General features: G+C 41.3%; 3 protein-coding genes across 4 annotated transcripts; all 3 read left to right on the top strand.

Moving 5' to 3' along the window:
- Positions 1 to 144: 144 nt before the first annotated feature.
- Positions 145 to 4,645, top strand: LOC144195343 (pescadillo homolog). The gene is made up of 15 exons (XM_077714911.1): positions 145 to 462; positions 670 to 749; positions 844 to 997; positions 1,084 to 1,193; positions 1,309 to 1,480; positions 1,577 to 1,666; positions 1,760 to 1,876; positions 2,016 to 2,093; positions 2,167 to 2,253; positions 3,095 to 3,225; positions 3,302 to 3,427; positions 3,510 to 3,694; positions 3,768 to 3,889; positions 3,968 to 4,126; positions 4,370 to 4,645. The coding sequence occupies exons 1-15, from the start codon at positions 439 to 441 to the stop codon at positions 4,442 to 4,444; spliced, it is 1,710 nt and encodes a 569-aa protein (XP_077571037.1). The 5' UTR covers positions 145 to 438; the 3' UTR covers positions 4,445 to 4,645.
- An 881-nt stretch (positions 4,646 to 5,526) lies between these two features.
- Positions 5,527 to 9,026, top strand: LOC144195477 (galactosylceramide sulfotransferase-like). 2 transcript variants are annotated; one of them, XM_077715151.1, is made up of 5 exons: positions 5,527 to 5,553; positions 5,802 to 5,848; positions 5,968 to 6,295; positions 6,849 to 6,999; positions 7,479 to 9,026. In XM_077715151.1, exons 4-5 carry the CDS (start codon positions 6,854 to 6,856, stop codon positions 8,620 to 8,622), a joined length of 1,290 nt encoding a protein of 429 aa, XP_077571277.1. In that variant the 5' UTR covers positions 5,527 to 5,553; positions 5,802 to 5,848; positions 5,968 to 6,295; positions 6,849 to 6,853; the 3' UTR covers positions 8,623 to 9,026. The 2 variants fall into 2 exon arrangements, with proteins under 2 accessions (XP_077571277.1, XP_077571276.1); XM_077715150.1 differs by lacking the exons at positions 5,527 to 5,553; positions 5,802 to 5,848 and having other exon boundaries at positions 5,883 to 6,295.
- Positions 9,027 to 9,483: 457 nt separating this feature from the next.
- On the top strand, positions 9,484 to 15,237 carry LOC144195799 (leucine-zipper-like transcriptional regulator 1). Its single transcript, XM_077715645.1, has 19 exons — positions 9,484 to 9,992; positions 10,418 to 10,480; positions 10,547 to 10,603; positions 10,676 to 10,755; positions 10,833 to 10,941; positions 11,027 to 11,110; positions 11,183 to 11,240; positions 11,322 to 11,461; positions 11,535 to 11,736; positions 11,837 to 11,947; positions 12,282 to 12,374; positions 12,448 to 12,543; positions 12,636 to 12,810; positions 12,985 to 13,154; positions 13,229 to 13,512; positions 13,599 to 13,748; positions 14,207 to 14,312; positions 14,382 to 14,462; positions 14,872 to 15,237. The coding sequence occupies exons 1-19, from the start codon at positions 9,841 to 9,843 to the stop codon at positions 14,986 to 14,988; spliced, it is 2,328 nt and encodes a 775-aa protein (XP_077571771.1). The 5' UTR covers positions 9,484 to 9,840; the 3' UTR covers positions 14,989 to 15,237.
- Positions 15,238 to 15,322: the final 85 nt, after the last annotated feature.

The following is a 15,322-nucleotide window of genomic DNA, read 5'->3' as shown; positions in this document are numbered from 1 at the left end:
TTATTTGTAATTTGGTTACTGTTATATTACATTATTTTAATTTTTAGTCTTTTGAAAAAATATTTTCAGCATTATGCTAATGATATAGATGTTTTAAAAATGTATATGTATTAATATAATCGCAGACAGACAGTGAGGAGGACAGACAGACACAGACAAACAGACGCCACTTATATCTTGTAAATAGTGTGTACAGATGTACATGTAAGACGAAAATAAATAAGCAATTGGGTACTTTCTTCTACAGAATAATTGTTTTCAACTTTTGTATTTTGCTTTTTATACTGGCAAATAAACGGGCAATCCGGGGTCCTGAGTTCTCTTCCGCGCATGTCAAACAACACGTGCCGTAGATTCGGTGCCTGCTCGTGGTCATCTTTGTCGAAAGCACTACACCGTCAATACATAATTGTACATTTTTCATTCTACAGATTCTAAATGGGAGGATTACCGAAGAAAAAGGTAACTGTCGCTGAAGCCCGCCCGTTTAATGTGTGATGTGGTCACTTGCTAGCTAACCGTGGAGCTAATGCCGTAGTTTATTTTGGTTCGCTTATATAGAAATGATGTTTGGTTCGCTTTAATAGAAATGATGTTGCCAAACTCGCCTTCAACTTGTATATAATAGCTATGTAATGTTTTAATGGATCTTTTGGGTGTGTTTTATAGTATGAGAGTGGCTCTGCCACAAACTATATTACCAGAAACAAAGCTCGCAAGAAGTTGCAACTAAGCCTTCCAGATTTCAGGTACATTTATGTATATATAATTTATAAAAACGTCACCACATTGTCATTATAAAGTAACGGTCCTACAGCTTGTCTTGTTTGGATTTTTTTCCAGACGACTCTGCATTCTTAAAGGCATTTACCCCCACGAACCTAAGAACAAGAAGAAGGTGAACAAAGGCTCCACTGCTCCAAGAACATTTTACCTTCTCAAAGACATTCGCTTTCTTCTGCATGAGCCAATTGTTGGTAAATTCAGGGCGTACAAGGTAATGGTCAACATTTCATTTAACTTGATGTTGGCGAGTGATATTTTTCATCCCCGTCTTTAACTGTACCTGTTTTCTCTGTAAAGATATTTGTCCGTAAACTTAAAAAAGCTTACGGAAAAACTGAATATTCAACAGTGGAAAGACTTAAGAACAACAAGCCAACATATAAATTGGACCACATTGTCAAAGAAAGGTAATAAGTGGGACTAACATTTTAGCTAGATAATGTTGAGTGTGAACCCAAAATAAAACAAATTCTAGTATCAATGTGTAATCAACAAATTGTGTTTCTTACTATTATGTCATAGGTATCCTACATTCATCGACGCTCTCCGGGATGTTGAAGATGCACTTTGCATGTGCTTCCTCTTCTCCACGTTTGCTCGAACTGGAAAATGCCATGTGCAAACCATACAGCTTTGTCGCCGTCTGACTGTGGAGTGGATGAACTTTGTGATAGCCTCTCGTGGCCTTAGAAAGGTCTCAGCTTTAACAAAAATAATAAGTGCAAAATGTTTTTTGTTTTTGTTTTATCAAATTACTCCATTGTTAATCTCATGGTTCTGTTTTCTGCAGGTTTTTATCTCCATCAAGGGAATCTATTACCAGGCTGAGGTGATGGGACAGTTAGTTACGTGGGTCGTTCCATATCAGTTCTCCCATGATGTAAGTTCATGTTAATGACAGGTAGCTTATTGCTGGCGTCAGGATGAAACCTTGCATCTCCAAAACCGTCTTTGTTCTGTTCTGCTCTCTCAGCACCCTACTGATGTTGACTACAGAGTCATGGCGACTTTCACAGAGTTCTACACAACTCTCATGGGCTTCATCAACTTCCGACTCTACCATTCCCTCAATTTGGTTTACCCACCAAAGGTAAAATGAAATTTAAGGCTCAATATTGCATTAGAGATTGTCTTTAGAATTAGTACAGAGTAGTGCAATGTTGTCATTTTTTTTAAATAAACAATGGGAAATCCCACTTATTGCTATTTTTTTTTAAAAAAATATTTAGCTTGACAGGAAAGCAGAGAGGATCTTAAAGAATGAAAACGAGGAGCACTACGCTTTGGATTCAGAAAGCTACTTGGAGGTGAAAATCATTGTTAACCGAATCAACTCCACCTTTGAATTTGTGATATCAAATTATATGTTCTTCCATACAGAAACTCTCTACCTTAAGTGCAAGTTTGGCCCGGGTGGTTACTTCTTCAGAGGAAGAAGTTCAATTGGATCACTTTCCTGTTGAAGAGGTAAAAAAAAAAAAAAAAACTTGAGGCTCAAAAACATGGTAGTCTTCCCTCGATTATCGCAAATTCACTGTTCACGTCTGATCTATGTTAACTGCGATATTCAAGGGATCACTGTAGACTGCCTCTGGTGTTTACATCGAAACAATGCCACCCTAGCCCTGAAATGCATCCTGTTCCAAAATGCCAAAATGGGTTTTATTTTGATTGCCACATCACTGAATATCAACCCTCCAAATACTGTAAACTCTTTCATGTCATTTCCATCCTTGATACCATTACTGTATATGTGAAGAATGAGTGAGTAGATCAAATAATTAGTCCCTAAGGGGAAAGGCGGGAGGGTCACGTACTTAATGCCAAAGCTTTTGGAGCTGTGAAACTGGGGAATACATGTGTTTGGTTGCCAGGGATGAGGTGAATCCTCACCTTTTGTCTGTTCCAGTTGACATTCTGCTTGTAGCTGAACCTATTTTTGTGATTGCCACAAAACAAGTCCTCTCTATTCATCTCTTTCTGTCCTCAGTGACTGTTTCCACTTTGTAGACAGGTCAATTTTTAGTAGATAGATCCCTCTTCTGAACCTCGCTAATCCATCCAGTCACTGATGTTTTTCTAATGAATTCATTCCTGATTGTGTCCTTTCTTGCCACACTAAAAAGAATCTTCAGCATGTCCATCTATGCTCAGTTAATGTTCCAACCCTTGTATTATTTGTTGAGGTGAAATTGAGTTCATGAAAGTGCATTCTGTGTGTAAAATGGAGCTTCTCTTTGCATTTTCAATCCAAACGAAATTGAAGTTGTTGAATCTCAAATTTAGAATAAATGAATGCTTCTCTCAGGAGGACCTTGGAAAGATGGAGGAAAGAGAAAAGGAGCAGAAGCAACTGGAAAGCCATAAAAAGATATTTGAGGGCTTGAAGTTTTTCCTCAACAGAGAAGTACCCAGAGAGTCTCTGGCATTTGTCATCAGGTAAGTCAGAACAACTCCACCTTGAAAGCCAACTAAGATCTACTGCGAAAATGATGCCCAATTTCAATATTGGCAGGTGTTTTGGTGGCCAGGTGTCCTGGGAATCCTCTGTCTGCATAGGCAGCACATATAATGTGACTGCCTTGTCAATCACACATCACATTGTTGACAGACCCAGTGTTCCCACGCAATATATCAACAGGTAGGGTATATGTCCCTTTTTCCCCCCACTGTGAGAAGAAGTCTTCAGCCCTGCGTGACACTTCAATGATGTGCCATTTCAGATACTATATCCAGCCTCAGTGGGTGTACGACAGTGTCAACGCCAAAGTAGTCCTTCCCGTGGAGGACTACTTCATGGGGGTCACTCTTCCACCCCATCTGTCTCCATTTGTGGTGGAGGAAGAGGGAGACTATGTTCCTCCAGAGAAACTGAAGCTGATGGCGTTGCAAAGAGGAGAGAAGCCTGGTAAGAAATGTTGTATTTGTTGTTTGGTGGTGATGGTGGTATGTGTGCATAATACTCTTTGAAATTTTCATAGCCCAACAAAGTGAGGAAGAGAGTGAAGAGGAGGATGATGATGAGCAAGTTGAGCAGGAAGACAAGGTAGAAGAAAATAATATGAAGAAGAAGAGGAGGAAGCGGCAAAGATCCCGACCCAAGGTTTATAACAAACCATCTTTCTTGTCGCCTACCACCTGCTGCTTAAGAAGTCATTAAAGAAAGAATTCACATTTGCAGATGGCAGTGACTCCTGGAAAGTTGAGGGTAGAAGATCCAGCTCATAGAGATCAACAGCAGAAAGCGGAAGAGAAGCGCCTGGCCATCATGATGATGAAGAAAAAGGACAAGTATCTCTACGACAAGATCATGTTTGGAAAAAAGAGAAAAGTCCAAGAGGTTTGTGGCATTTCTTATTGATTCAGTATAGATTTCTGCCATGCCTCATCTGTTTGCTCAAGATAAGTCTCGTCTTTCTAACATAAAATGCATTATTTACAGTACCTGTCCTCTTAGACATTCCTGTGTGGGAATGTTAAACACTTGAAGGGTGTATCTTATGTACAGTCCATGTGACCTCTGAGTCAACTCTTTGCTAAAATAGGTTTTGTGCTCATTGGACTTTTTTGTCCTTTGTTACAGGCTAACAAGTTAGCTGCTAAGAGGAAAGCTCACGACGACAATGAAAAGGCCAAGAAGAAAAAGTTCAAAAAATGAATGATGATAATGATCAGTTCACTTCAAGATGCCAGCTTCAGTGGACTCACATTGCTGGTCAATTTCCAATGATCTGTAAAAGCGACTGTTTATATGCTTTTGTCCCATCATTTTTCAAACTTGTTTTAACTCCCCAACAATGGAAAATGGTTGCAATTACCAGACAACACATTATTCAATAAATTTTAAAGTAGTACTGGGTGATTAGCCTTTGTGTGTTTCTTCATACAAAACTTCAAAGTGGATTATGTTGAAGCAGATCACAAATGAATTGAATGATGCAGTCCACATTGGCGAAGGTGCCGTAATGTTCACTGCCCTCTTGAGATGCTTCTGGTGGGCTCATCCCACCCGCTGCCATCAATATTCTCATTCACTTGGAAGCGCATCCCCTTGACCCCGATCTGCATTCCACCCATGCCCACCCAGTTCGGGTCTTCGCCTGGCACTATGGGTGCCTGAAGGAGCGCGATGGGTGCTCAACAAAAGACGTAGTGTGGAGCCAGCAATCCGTCTTCATACAATTTGGGATAGAATGTGTCCGTACACACAATGACTGGGTCAGACTTAAGCAGGCATTTATTGTACGTAGCCACCAGCCTGTATTTGGACAACCAACATCTTCCATATCTAAAATTAATCGAATCCAAGAAGGAAGACCCAGTGCTCTCATTCAACATGACATTATGTAAGTATAAATGACATTTAAAGTTTTCACCACGCAGTGCACAAATAAGACAAATGAATAATCAAATAAGAAATAAATAAGTCCAAGAAAAATTGATTCAGGGATAGGAATAAATGCACCCAGAAACATGGACAAAATCTAATTTCCTGATATCTAAACTCTGGGATACCTCGACTAATTATATTTTATCACTAACTCATACTAACAGAATTGTAAATAAAGTATAGTAACTGTTTGTTTGAAAAACACTTCTAGACTATAAATAGACATTGACTCAAAAAAATAAAAAAAAGTTGAATGACTGGGCCAAAGCAAGATCTTCCTTTCTAAACTGCATTGTTTACAGTGCATACACTTCTTGTGTTTGTTATTCATTAGACTTGAGTGCAGAAGCGCTAAGCAGAAACATCACTACATAGCCGTAAGTACCAAATCTCTTTATTTTGGCTTCTAATTTATGTGCTAAAAAGAAACAATTGCAACTTGGAGGCAGTGCTACTTTATGAATGCCCCGGCAATATGACAATCAACTCACTATTTACCATACATTCCACGTGTAGCATTTTTAGAAGGCGTTTTTTCGCAGAACTCGGACATAAAGCAGTCTTGATCAAGTGGTACAATTAGTGCATTTGTTCTTTTGATGCTGATTTGCACCCCTCCTATCAGCTCGCAACTCGGACTCGGGTGAGAGAGCTCAAAAGGCCCTCTGTATGGTGAGCACAGAATAGTGGCTATACAAGCCTCGCCTCCTTCGCCTCCCTCGCTCCATCACTCGCCCTCCCCCGTTTTGTGTTACACTCTCCCTCTCTGACAAGTGCTTGTCCCCTGACAGACCCTGATGTCACGGGGAGACGAGGGTCCCCGCGGTGCTTCATTCAGCAAAAATGGCTATTGGATTAGAAAGTTAAGAGGTGGGAGGCGGCCCGAGGCATCAGGTGTGCCTGCATCGGTGCTGTGAAACTGGAGACGTCAGGGGGAGATCTCTTATCTCTGGACATGTGATAAGTCTAGTGCGTTCAGAACATTGATGTCTTTTGCCTGTGCGTATTTTAAGATCAGATGCAAGAGAGACTGCAGGAGCTAGATCAACTTGTTTTTGATCCATTGGAATACAACAGCAAGCAGCACTTTTTAACAAGTTGGATTTATTATGTTTTAAGGTGAGAACTCCTTTACTTTCCCATCACATCCTTTAATGAGAACATTTTGTACCAGTCTACAATGTGCTTAATGTTGTACATGATGTCTCGCACTATTCAAAATGATAAAATGGCTAATTAGTTTTACTTAGACTTACGTATTCTCGTCTAATTAAATCCAGTACAAGATGTACATTAATAACGTTGACATACATTTTTTAACTCAATTTTTAATTTGAGGTACATAAGGTTGAGACTATCCAAATAATGATTTCACATTGTCATTAACCCCAATTGGACTGTTGGCTGTATATTAACAAATTAAAACCATTATCATCACTTCATGATGACATAGTAAAATAAGCCAATTAAAAATGCATCAGTTTTCTCTAAAGGCCGCTGTGTCGTAAATATGCACATTTAGTCATAGTTAAACACAAAACCATGTATAAAGTAGAATTGAATGCTGATAAGATAAATATAATTGATACAATGTCTCATTATGTGACCTTGCAGCTGTATCAAGCTCTTTCCAAGTTTTCCCATTGACATTATGTCATTTGTTGTTTTTCAGGTAACATGCAAATTTGCTGGATCATGGCATTAAAGCACAGAAGACATTGGAAGTTCATGTGCAAACGTCTGGTTTTGGGTGTCCTACTGACCAGCAGTATTATCTTCCTCTACTGCTTGTCCATGTACCATGTACCACTGAGCCTGACTGAGTATGATACAAATAACACATACTATATACTGCAGATGTAAACACAATAAATACATGCTTCATGTGTACACAAAGGAGTTATGTGTATACAGAACCTACTATATGCTTTATTATGGTAAAGTTTTATGGACAGTTTATATTATCCATATACATGCATTGCACTCACTGTATTCTTAAATACAGCTGTGTACTTAATATGAAATCAAATATGAGCCAAATACTATGATTGTAAAAAAATGCAGTTATTTTTTTAAAATAATAGTGTAGATTTTGTTCATAATTTCGTATTATTTCGATTGGAAGCCCTCAAATGACAAAATGATATCGTATCTTCATGAACTCAATGATTAATGTAAAATGGGTGACATGACTTGAAAAAGACTTTCATTGTAAATGTGAAAGATTAGGCAATATTTGGTTATTGATGCTTATAATCAAATTAAACATGCAGAATATTTTGTGTCTTGTTTATGTCTGCAGAATTCCAGTGCCGTTCTCCTGCGCCCATCACCCATCTCATCTGACCACCAGACCGAGTAGCAACAGCTCACATAAAAGCCAGATGTGCACTCCCAAAGTGGACATCATGTTCATGAAGACCCACAAGGCGGCGAGCAGCACCTTCCTCAACATCCTTTTCCGCTTCGGAGAGAAGCATCAACTGAAATTTGCTTTTCCCGACAGCAGGAATGACTTCTCCTACCCGGCCTTTTTCCAGCGTTCCTACGTTAAAGACTTCAAACCCGGAATGTGCTTCAACATCATCTGCAATCACATGCGCTTCAATGCAGCCGAAGTGACCAAGCTGCTCCCCCTGGACACGGCTTACGTCACCATCCTCCGAGACCCGGCGGAGCTTTTTGAGTCGTCCTTCCACTACTACGGTCGGACGGTCCCTTTCACCTGGAAGATAGCGGGAGACGACAAGCTGGCCGAGTTCCTCCGTGACCCCCACTACTACTTTGACCCGGAGGGTTTCAACGCATTCTACCTCAGAAACCTACTTTTCTTTGACTTTGGAGTAGATAACACACTAGAAGTGGACGATCCGCGGGTGGACGAGGCGATCCAAAACATCACAGAACGTTTTGGGCTCGTCATGCTAGCAGAACATTTTGAGGAATCTCTCATCCTGCTCAAGGAGGCTCTCTGTTGGGAGATGGATGACCTCGCTTTCTTCAAGCTCAACGCTCGCAATGGTTCCACCGTATCTAAACTGACGCCGGACTTGCGGGCCAAGGCTCTTGAGTGGAACGCTCTTGACTGGAAGCTGTACCGCCACATGAACCACACCTTCTGGAGGAGAGTGGACGCGTACGGACGTCGGCGCATGGCGGAGGACGTAGCGGAGCTCAACAGGAGGAACGCGGAAATGGCGGCCACCTGCATCGAGGGGGGTCACGCCGTCGACTCCGGCAGGATCCAAGAAAGCGTCATGCAGCCTTGGCAGCCCATTGGGGAGAAGTCCATCATGGGATACAATTTGAAGAAGGACATTGACGAGGCCCACGTGAAGTTGTGCCGTAAGATGTTGACGCCAGAGATTCAATACTTGGCTGAGTTTGGAGTCAACCTATGGCTCACCAAGTTATGGGGTCATGTTAGAGATATCATTAACTGGTGACTAGAACTAGAAGCCTACTAGTGTGTTGTCGTTGTTTCCCATGGACTAATATAGCAGTGGTTCTCTGATATTTCAATCATCCTAATTTTGTTGGGATTTTAATAGGCACTTGAAAGAAATATTTCCCAATCTTTAAGCACTGAAATGAGTTGATATGACATGTTGCACTCTTGTCTAGTCCTTTATTGAAATATATAGTAAATTGTTCTTTGAAAATTTAACGAAGAAAGCAAGATATTCTTTCCATATCTGCCAACTTGTGTCTATAGACAAAACTAATAAAATGTTATGTGAATTGTAGGAACCAAAAATTCTGGATTACAAAAAAGGTGAGTCCTTTTACTTGGTTCTGCCTTCATACTGTGAATTATGACATGCCATTTTCTGTAATAAAGCTTGTAATATACACCATAAATATTGTACAACACATTTTTTACTCTGTTATTTGTATGAATCTTATGAATGCTTGAGGTATTTGCTTTTGATGACCAATAAGGTCAAGTGTTGACCCTGAGTTATAGAGCTATAGACTATTCCTCCTTACACAAATAGCCATTAATAAAGTAATGGCAGTATTATGTAAAGCCTCGACATGCAAGGGTTGAAATTTATTGGGCAAAAATACATTCATAAATAAATGACATTTATCACATCTCAATTGAAGTAGTCCTAATCATCAAAAAAAAAAACACCTTTCCAAGCATTTCAGCACCTGGACATTCTCAACTGTAATTGGACAGCTCCTCGAATTATATTCGGTATTAACAGATCCCAGAGTTTAAATATTCGTATGTAAATCATAGTTTGGGAGTTTATTTGTGGTAGAAAGGGAAAAAAACAATCTTCCAACCACTGGGAGTAGTCATGAGCTCTGATCCAACAACGGGGGCGCGGCAGGGGCGATTTTACAGTAATATGACAGCTCTCCCGTTTGCGAATTGTGGCTTAAATTGTTGTTGTGTTTGCTTAAATACAAGTCAAAGTTCAAAAACAACAACGGACCGATTTGCTCAGATTTTATCGTTATGTTTCGTAACCGATCCCGTTGATAGCTTTGCTCTTTCGATTAGTGCTTTAGTATTAGCTTTGTAGCTTGCGCTTGTTTTTAGCATCGATCGTGCAGCGAGGTGCTATCGGGAAGTTTGAGTTCCATAGTGTTTCAAAATGACATAAGCTCCGGATAATCTTCCCTGATACTCGTTGGTTGGGTGGAGAAAAATGGAGTGCAAATCAACCAAAGTGGCTCCAAGTGTTGACTTTGACCACAGTTGTTCCGACAGCGTGGAATACTTGACACTCAATTTTGGTCCTTTTGAGACTGTTCACCGATGGAGAAGGCTGCCTCCGTGTGATGAGTTTGTTGGAGCAAGGTAACGTGCTGAAATCCAAATACACATTCCATTCATCCATTTTCGGAACCGTTTTATCCTCATCAGGGACGCGGGGGTGCTGGAGCCTATCCCAGCTGACTTCGGGCACGAGGCGGGGGACACCCTGAATTGGTGGCCAGCCAATCGCAGGGCACGCAGAGACAGACAACCATTTATGCTCATAAGGGCAATTTAGAGTGTCCAACCAGCCTACCATGCATGTTTTTGGAATGTGGGAGGAAACCGGAGTACCCGGAGAAACCCCACACACGCCCAGGGAGAACATGCAAACAGGTGTACTGACCTGGATTTGAACCCAGAACTGTGAGGCTGACGTGCTAACCACTCAAGGCTGCATAAAGACACAATTGACAAGTAAAAACCTATCACTTTGTTCAATATGCGTCTTCTTTACCTCCATCCAGGCGCAGTAAACACACTGTTGTGGCATATAGGGATGCTATCTACGTGTTTGGGGGAGATAATGGGTGAGTAGAACATTATCAGAGGTATTTTTACTACTTGAATGATGTTAAAACTGTGTCTCCCACCAGCAAGAACATGCTGAATGACTTGCTCCGTTTTGATGTGAAAGACTGCTCTTGGTGTCGGTAAGAATTTCTCACGAAAATATTAGATTGTTATATATTATTGTGACTATAATATATTCCAATATTGCAAAGGGCCTTCACCACGGGAACCCCACCTGCTCCTCGTTATCACCATTCAGCAGTGGTGTATGGCAGCAGCATGTTTGTTTTTGGTAAGTTTCTTCCTTAACTGATTGGTAGCAATAGTTCAGTTCAAATGGACATGTATGTGCTTTTGAATATATTCCAGGGGGCTATACTGGAGACATTTATTCCAACTCCAACTTAAAAAATAAAAATGATCTCTTTGAATACAAGTTTGCAACAGGACAGTGGACTGAATGGAAAGTAGAGGGGAGGTAATGTATTTTTGAATACTATATAAAATATGAAAAGCATTTGCCATTTAGTGAATATACATTCCAACTATTGTGTTTTATCTAGCTTGCCAGTAGCTCGCTCAGCTCACGGTGCCACCGTTTACAGTGATAAGCTTTGGATATTTGCCGGTTATGACGGGAATGCCAGGTATGTTTCGTTTTGGCATGTACCTTTTGATAAGAGTGTCCACATTCATGACATGTTGTTCACCTCATGTAGGTTAAATGACATGTGGACCATCAGCTTGCAGGACCGAGAGCATGCATGTTGGGAAGAGGTTAGTATTTAGCGTCACTGAGGGTAGAGCCAGCTTTAATAACTTTACGTCCTGACCTCAGTGTTTTTGTTTCACTATCAGATCGAGCAGAGCGGGGAGATCCCTCCATCTTGCTGCAACTTCCCCGTAGCTGTATGCCGGGACAAGATGTTTGTCTTTTCGGGTCAGAGTGGAGCCAAGATAACCAACAACCTCTTCCAGTTTGAATTCAATGGCCACATGTAAGCCTAATCAATGCTATTAAATCTGACTTGACTTGCACCCTCGATAGCTTAAGAGCCATCGTCCCCGCAGGTGGACCCGCATTCCCACTGAGCATTTACTGCGAGGCTCTCCGCCCCCTCCCCAACGGCGCTATGGCCACACAATGGTCGCTTTCGACCGCCACCTGTATGTGTTTGGCGGGGCTGCTGACAACACTCTGCCCAATGAGCTGCACTGCTATGATGTAGACTCTCAGAGTTGGGAGGTGATCCACCCCAGTCAGGACAGTGAGGTATAAATTGCCAAGATTTCAATCACTGGTTTATTATCTTTATATTTTCCAGCCATGTCAGTTTGACTTTCTAACATAATTTGCACCCTTGCCTTCCCAGATGCTAAGTGGGAGGCTCTTCCATGCAGCTGCTGTAATTCAAGATGCTATGTACATTTTTGGGGGAACTGTGGACAACAATGTCCGCAGTGGGGAGATGTACAGGTTTCAGGTGGGCATGTTTTTATTCTCTCTGAAAACATGCACAAATACGGGATCGGATCCAATCGTGTGGTCAAATCCATCACTCCAAAAGTAGCCTTATCCATCGTTGTTTCTGGTACTGACTGCCAGACCAGGACAGCCTTTTTAAGTGTTGTCAAAACAAGTAAGATCGATGCAACTTCAGTCGCACTTATCTTGTTCAATAAGTGAAAAGACGGTGAATACAATTTTTCCAATATGTAATATTGGAGAAATACATAATAGCTAGGTGAACTCTGAATGAAAGTGCAACATATAGTTTTGAAATCATAATTATTTTCTTGATGCATATTTTTTTGCAGTTTTCATGCTATCCAAAGTGTACCCTCCATGAAGATTATGGTAAATTGTGGGAGAATCGTCAATTCTGTGACGTGGAATTTATTCTTGGAGAGGTAGGTTTCTTTTCATTTCCATTTACTGCACAAGTTGGCGTATTTAATAGTAAATCTTATTTTACTTTTTTAGCGGGAAGAACGAGTTCTGGGACATATAGCTATTGTGACAGCAAGATGCCAGTGGCTGCGCAAGAAAATCCTGCAGGCTCGGGAAAGACAGCGACAGGTTTGGAGATCTATGAAAATTTTGGGAGGGGAAAAAAAAATCAGCAATAGTTGAAGACATGTATTAAGATGAAATGCCTGTCTTGTTTTTAGCGGACCAAACAGGACAGCAGTGAGGAGAGTGATGAAGGGGCTACGAAAGGAGGCACTCACAAGCTTTCAGGCAGACTGCCAATGCTGGAAGTATCTATCAGGGAAGCCGAAGCCCAGCCTTTTGAAGTCTTAATGCAGTTTCTCTACACAGACAAGATTCAGTACCCACGCAGAGGTAGTATTGTTCTACCTAATAGTTTTGTTACTATCCATGCACTCAGCTGCCATATCTTTTGTCAAAGCAATAGCTTTACAAAAATATGCAGTCATCCTTATTTTTTGCATTATATATTATGTCAACAATTTGAATGAAGATTTCAGGAACAATGTGTTTCATTCGGGTTTCCAGGTCATGTTCAGGACGTTCTCCTGATCATGGATGTTTACAAACTGGCCCTGAGTTTCAAACTCTCCCGCTTGGAGCAGTTGTGTGTTCAATACATTGAGGCGTCTGTCGACCTGCAAAATGTTCTCAGTGTTTGTGAAAATGCAAACAAGCTCCAACTCGACCAGCTAAAGGTATTCTTATTTTTTATGTCACCACCCACAAAGGAAGGAAGTTCTCTTCATCCCTGAAAATTCTATTTCCCTAGGAACATTGCCTTAATTTCGTGGTGAAGGAATCCCACTTCAACCAGGTGATCATGACGAGGGAGTTTGAACGTCTGTCCACGCCGCTCATCGTGGAGATTGTCCGACGAAAGCAACAGCCTCCTCCCAGGCTGTACTCGGACCAGCCCGTGGACATCGGCACTTCGCTGGTGCAGGACATGAAGGCCTACCTGGAGGGAGGGGGCCTGGAGTTCTGTGACATCGTCTTGCTGTTAGATGGGCACCCTCGACCCGCTCATAAAGCCATACTGGCGGCTCGTTCCAGGTACAGAGCAGGCTTTTGTGTGCACTGACAGTGTGGCTGGGCAAACCTTTGGCCGTAATCATCAGCTTTACTCTTTAAACTTTCAGCTACTTTGAGGCCATGTTCCGGTCCTTTATGCCAGAGGACGGCCAGGTAAATATCTCCATCGGTGAGATGGTTCCCAGTAAGCAGGCATTTGAGTCTATGCTACGCTACATCTACTATGGAGACGTGGACATGCCTCCAGAAGATTCTCTGTATCCTTTTCTCATTCAAAAGCCTTATACAAATCAAGTGCCGAAATTTAGCCATCTTGAATCACAGTGCAAAGGAATCATGGATAGAATCATCATCACCATATTTTGGGGAGTGCATTGAAAAGATGACATTTTGGAACGTGTAAGGCTAAAGATTTGTGCTGTAAATTAGCAGTGGCTTCCAGGTTAAATGTCACTTCAATGACCGTGAATACAAACGTGACGGCAGTGCCTACTACTGATTCTCTTGTAGAACTGCATTGTACACTTACTGCACTTGATTTGATGCACGAGTACAAGCATGCAGTACAAGAGCTGTCAAAGGATATTTGAAACATGAACATTATTTACTACAGGAAAAACATTGTGTTGTTAATTTAATATCATTCGCAGTGTCATCAAGTGCAGTACAAATGCCACTGTTGAGGGCGTCTTATCCTTGACTCTTTGTGAAACAGCTATCTATTTGCTGCACCATATTATTATGGCTTTTCAAATAACAGGCTGCAAGCTTATTGCAAGCAGAATCTGGAAATGAATGTCACCGTGGAGAACGTCTTGCAGGTATTTTAGTGGAGGGTGATGAGTGTAGTAGGCCCAGCACATTTGCACATTTTGTTTTTCTCGATGCAGATCCTCGAGGCGGCCGATAAGACGCAAGCGCTGGACATGAAGAAGCACTGCCTCCACATAATTGTCCACCAGTTCATCAAGGTGGGTGGGCTCGTATCCGGCGCCCTGGGGGCTTGCTGCCCACTCGCTGCAGCTGAGCTAACCCCATAGTCGCGTCGTCTTTGCAGGAGACTTGACACTGTTGGCCCGCTAGTGGAAGAAAAGTAGAGAAGGACAGTGTTTACAGGGCGGCCGGCTGAACAAGCAACCCCGCGCTTTACCGCGAGGCCCACAAACGCCTCTCTTATATTTTAGGATTGTTTGTTTATCAAAGAACGAAAATCCTCAGCCCCCGTCACTTGCGATTTATTTATTATTATTTATTTTTGGGTGATGCTTTTTATTTTTCAGCATGAACCAGTAGAGCGCTGATTTTTCCTCATTTTACTCTGTTTGACTTCTCGCCTTTTCCTCCCCTTTTAATTTTTGCTCTCCTCCTCCCCTCCCAAAGGTATCCAAGCTCCCCAACCTGCGTTCTCTCAGCCAGTTGCTGCTGTTGGACATCATTGAGTCTCTAGCTACACACATATCAGACAAGCAGTGTGCTGAGATGGGCTCCGACATTTAGGATCATGGCAAGAGATCTGCACTTTTATTTTTATCCTCCTTTTCCAATATATGTTTACAATTTCTCCCGCCATTCCGCACCTCATATAATCAACATCGTTTGCATAACATAAAATAGCATAACATAACATAGCATAACAGTGAATTTGAGTTTTTAGTTATTTGAATTATAATAGTGATGTTTTTATTGATATTTCCAAATGTATTTATTGTATAGATAAAATTATATATAAATAAAATATAAATATAATGATTGCTAATTCAAAGAATATAGTTCCAATTGGGATCTAGCGCATCGCAATTTGACTCACCTGTACACCAAATCTTAATATCCA

The sequence above is a fragment of the Stigmatopora nigra genome, chromosome 4 (genome assembly GCF_051989575.1).
Source record: "Stigmatopora nigra isolate UIUO_SnigA chromosome 4, RoL_Snig_1.1, whole genome shotgun sequence".
Taxonomy (NCBI): domain Eukaryota; kingdom Metazoa; phylum Chordata; class Actinopteri; order Syngnathiformes; family Syngnathidae; genus Stigmatopora; species Stigmatopora nigra.
Note: the sequence above shows the minus strand (reverse complement) of the source record. Positions and strands in the feature narration are given on the sequence as shown.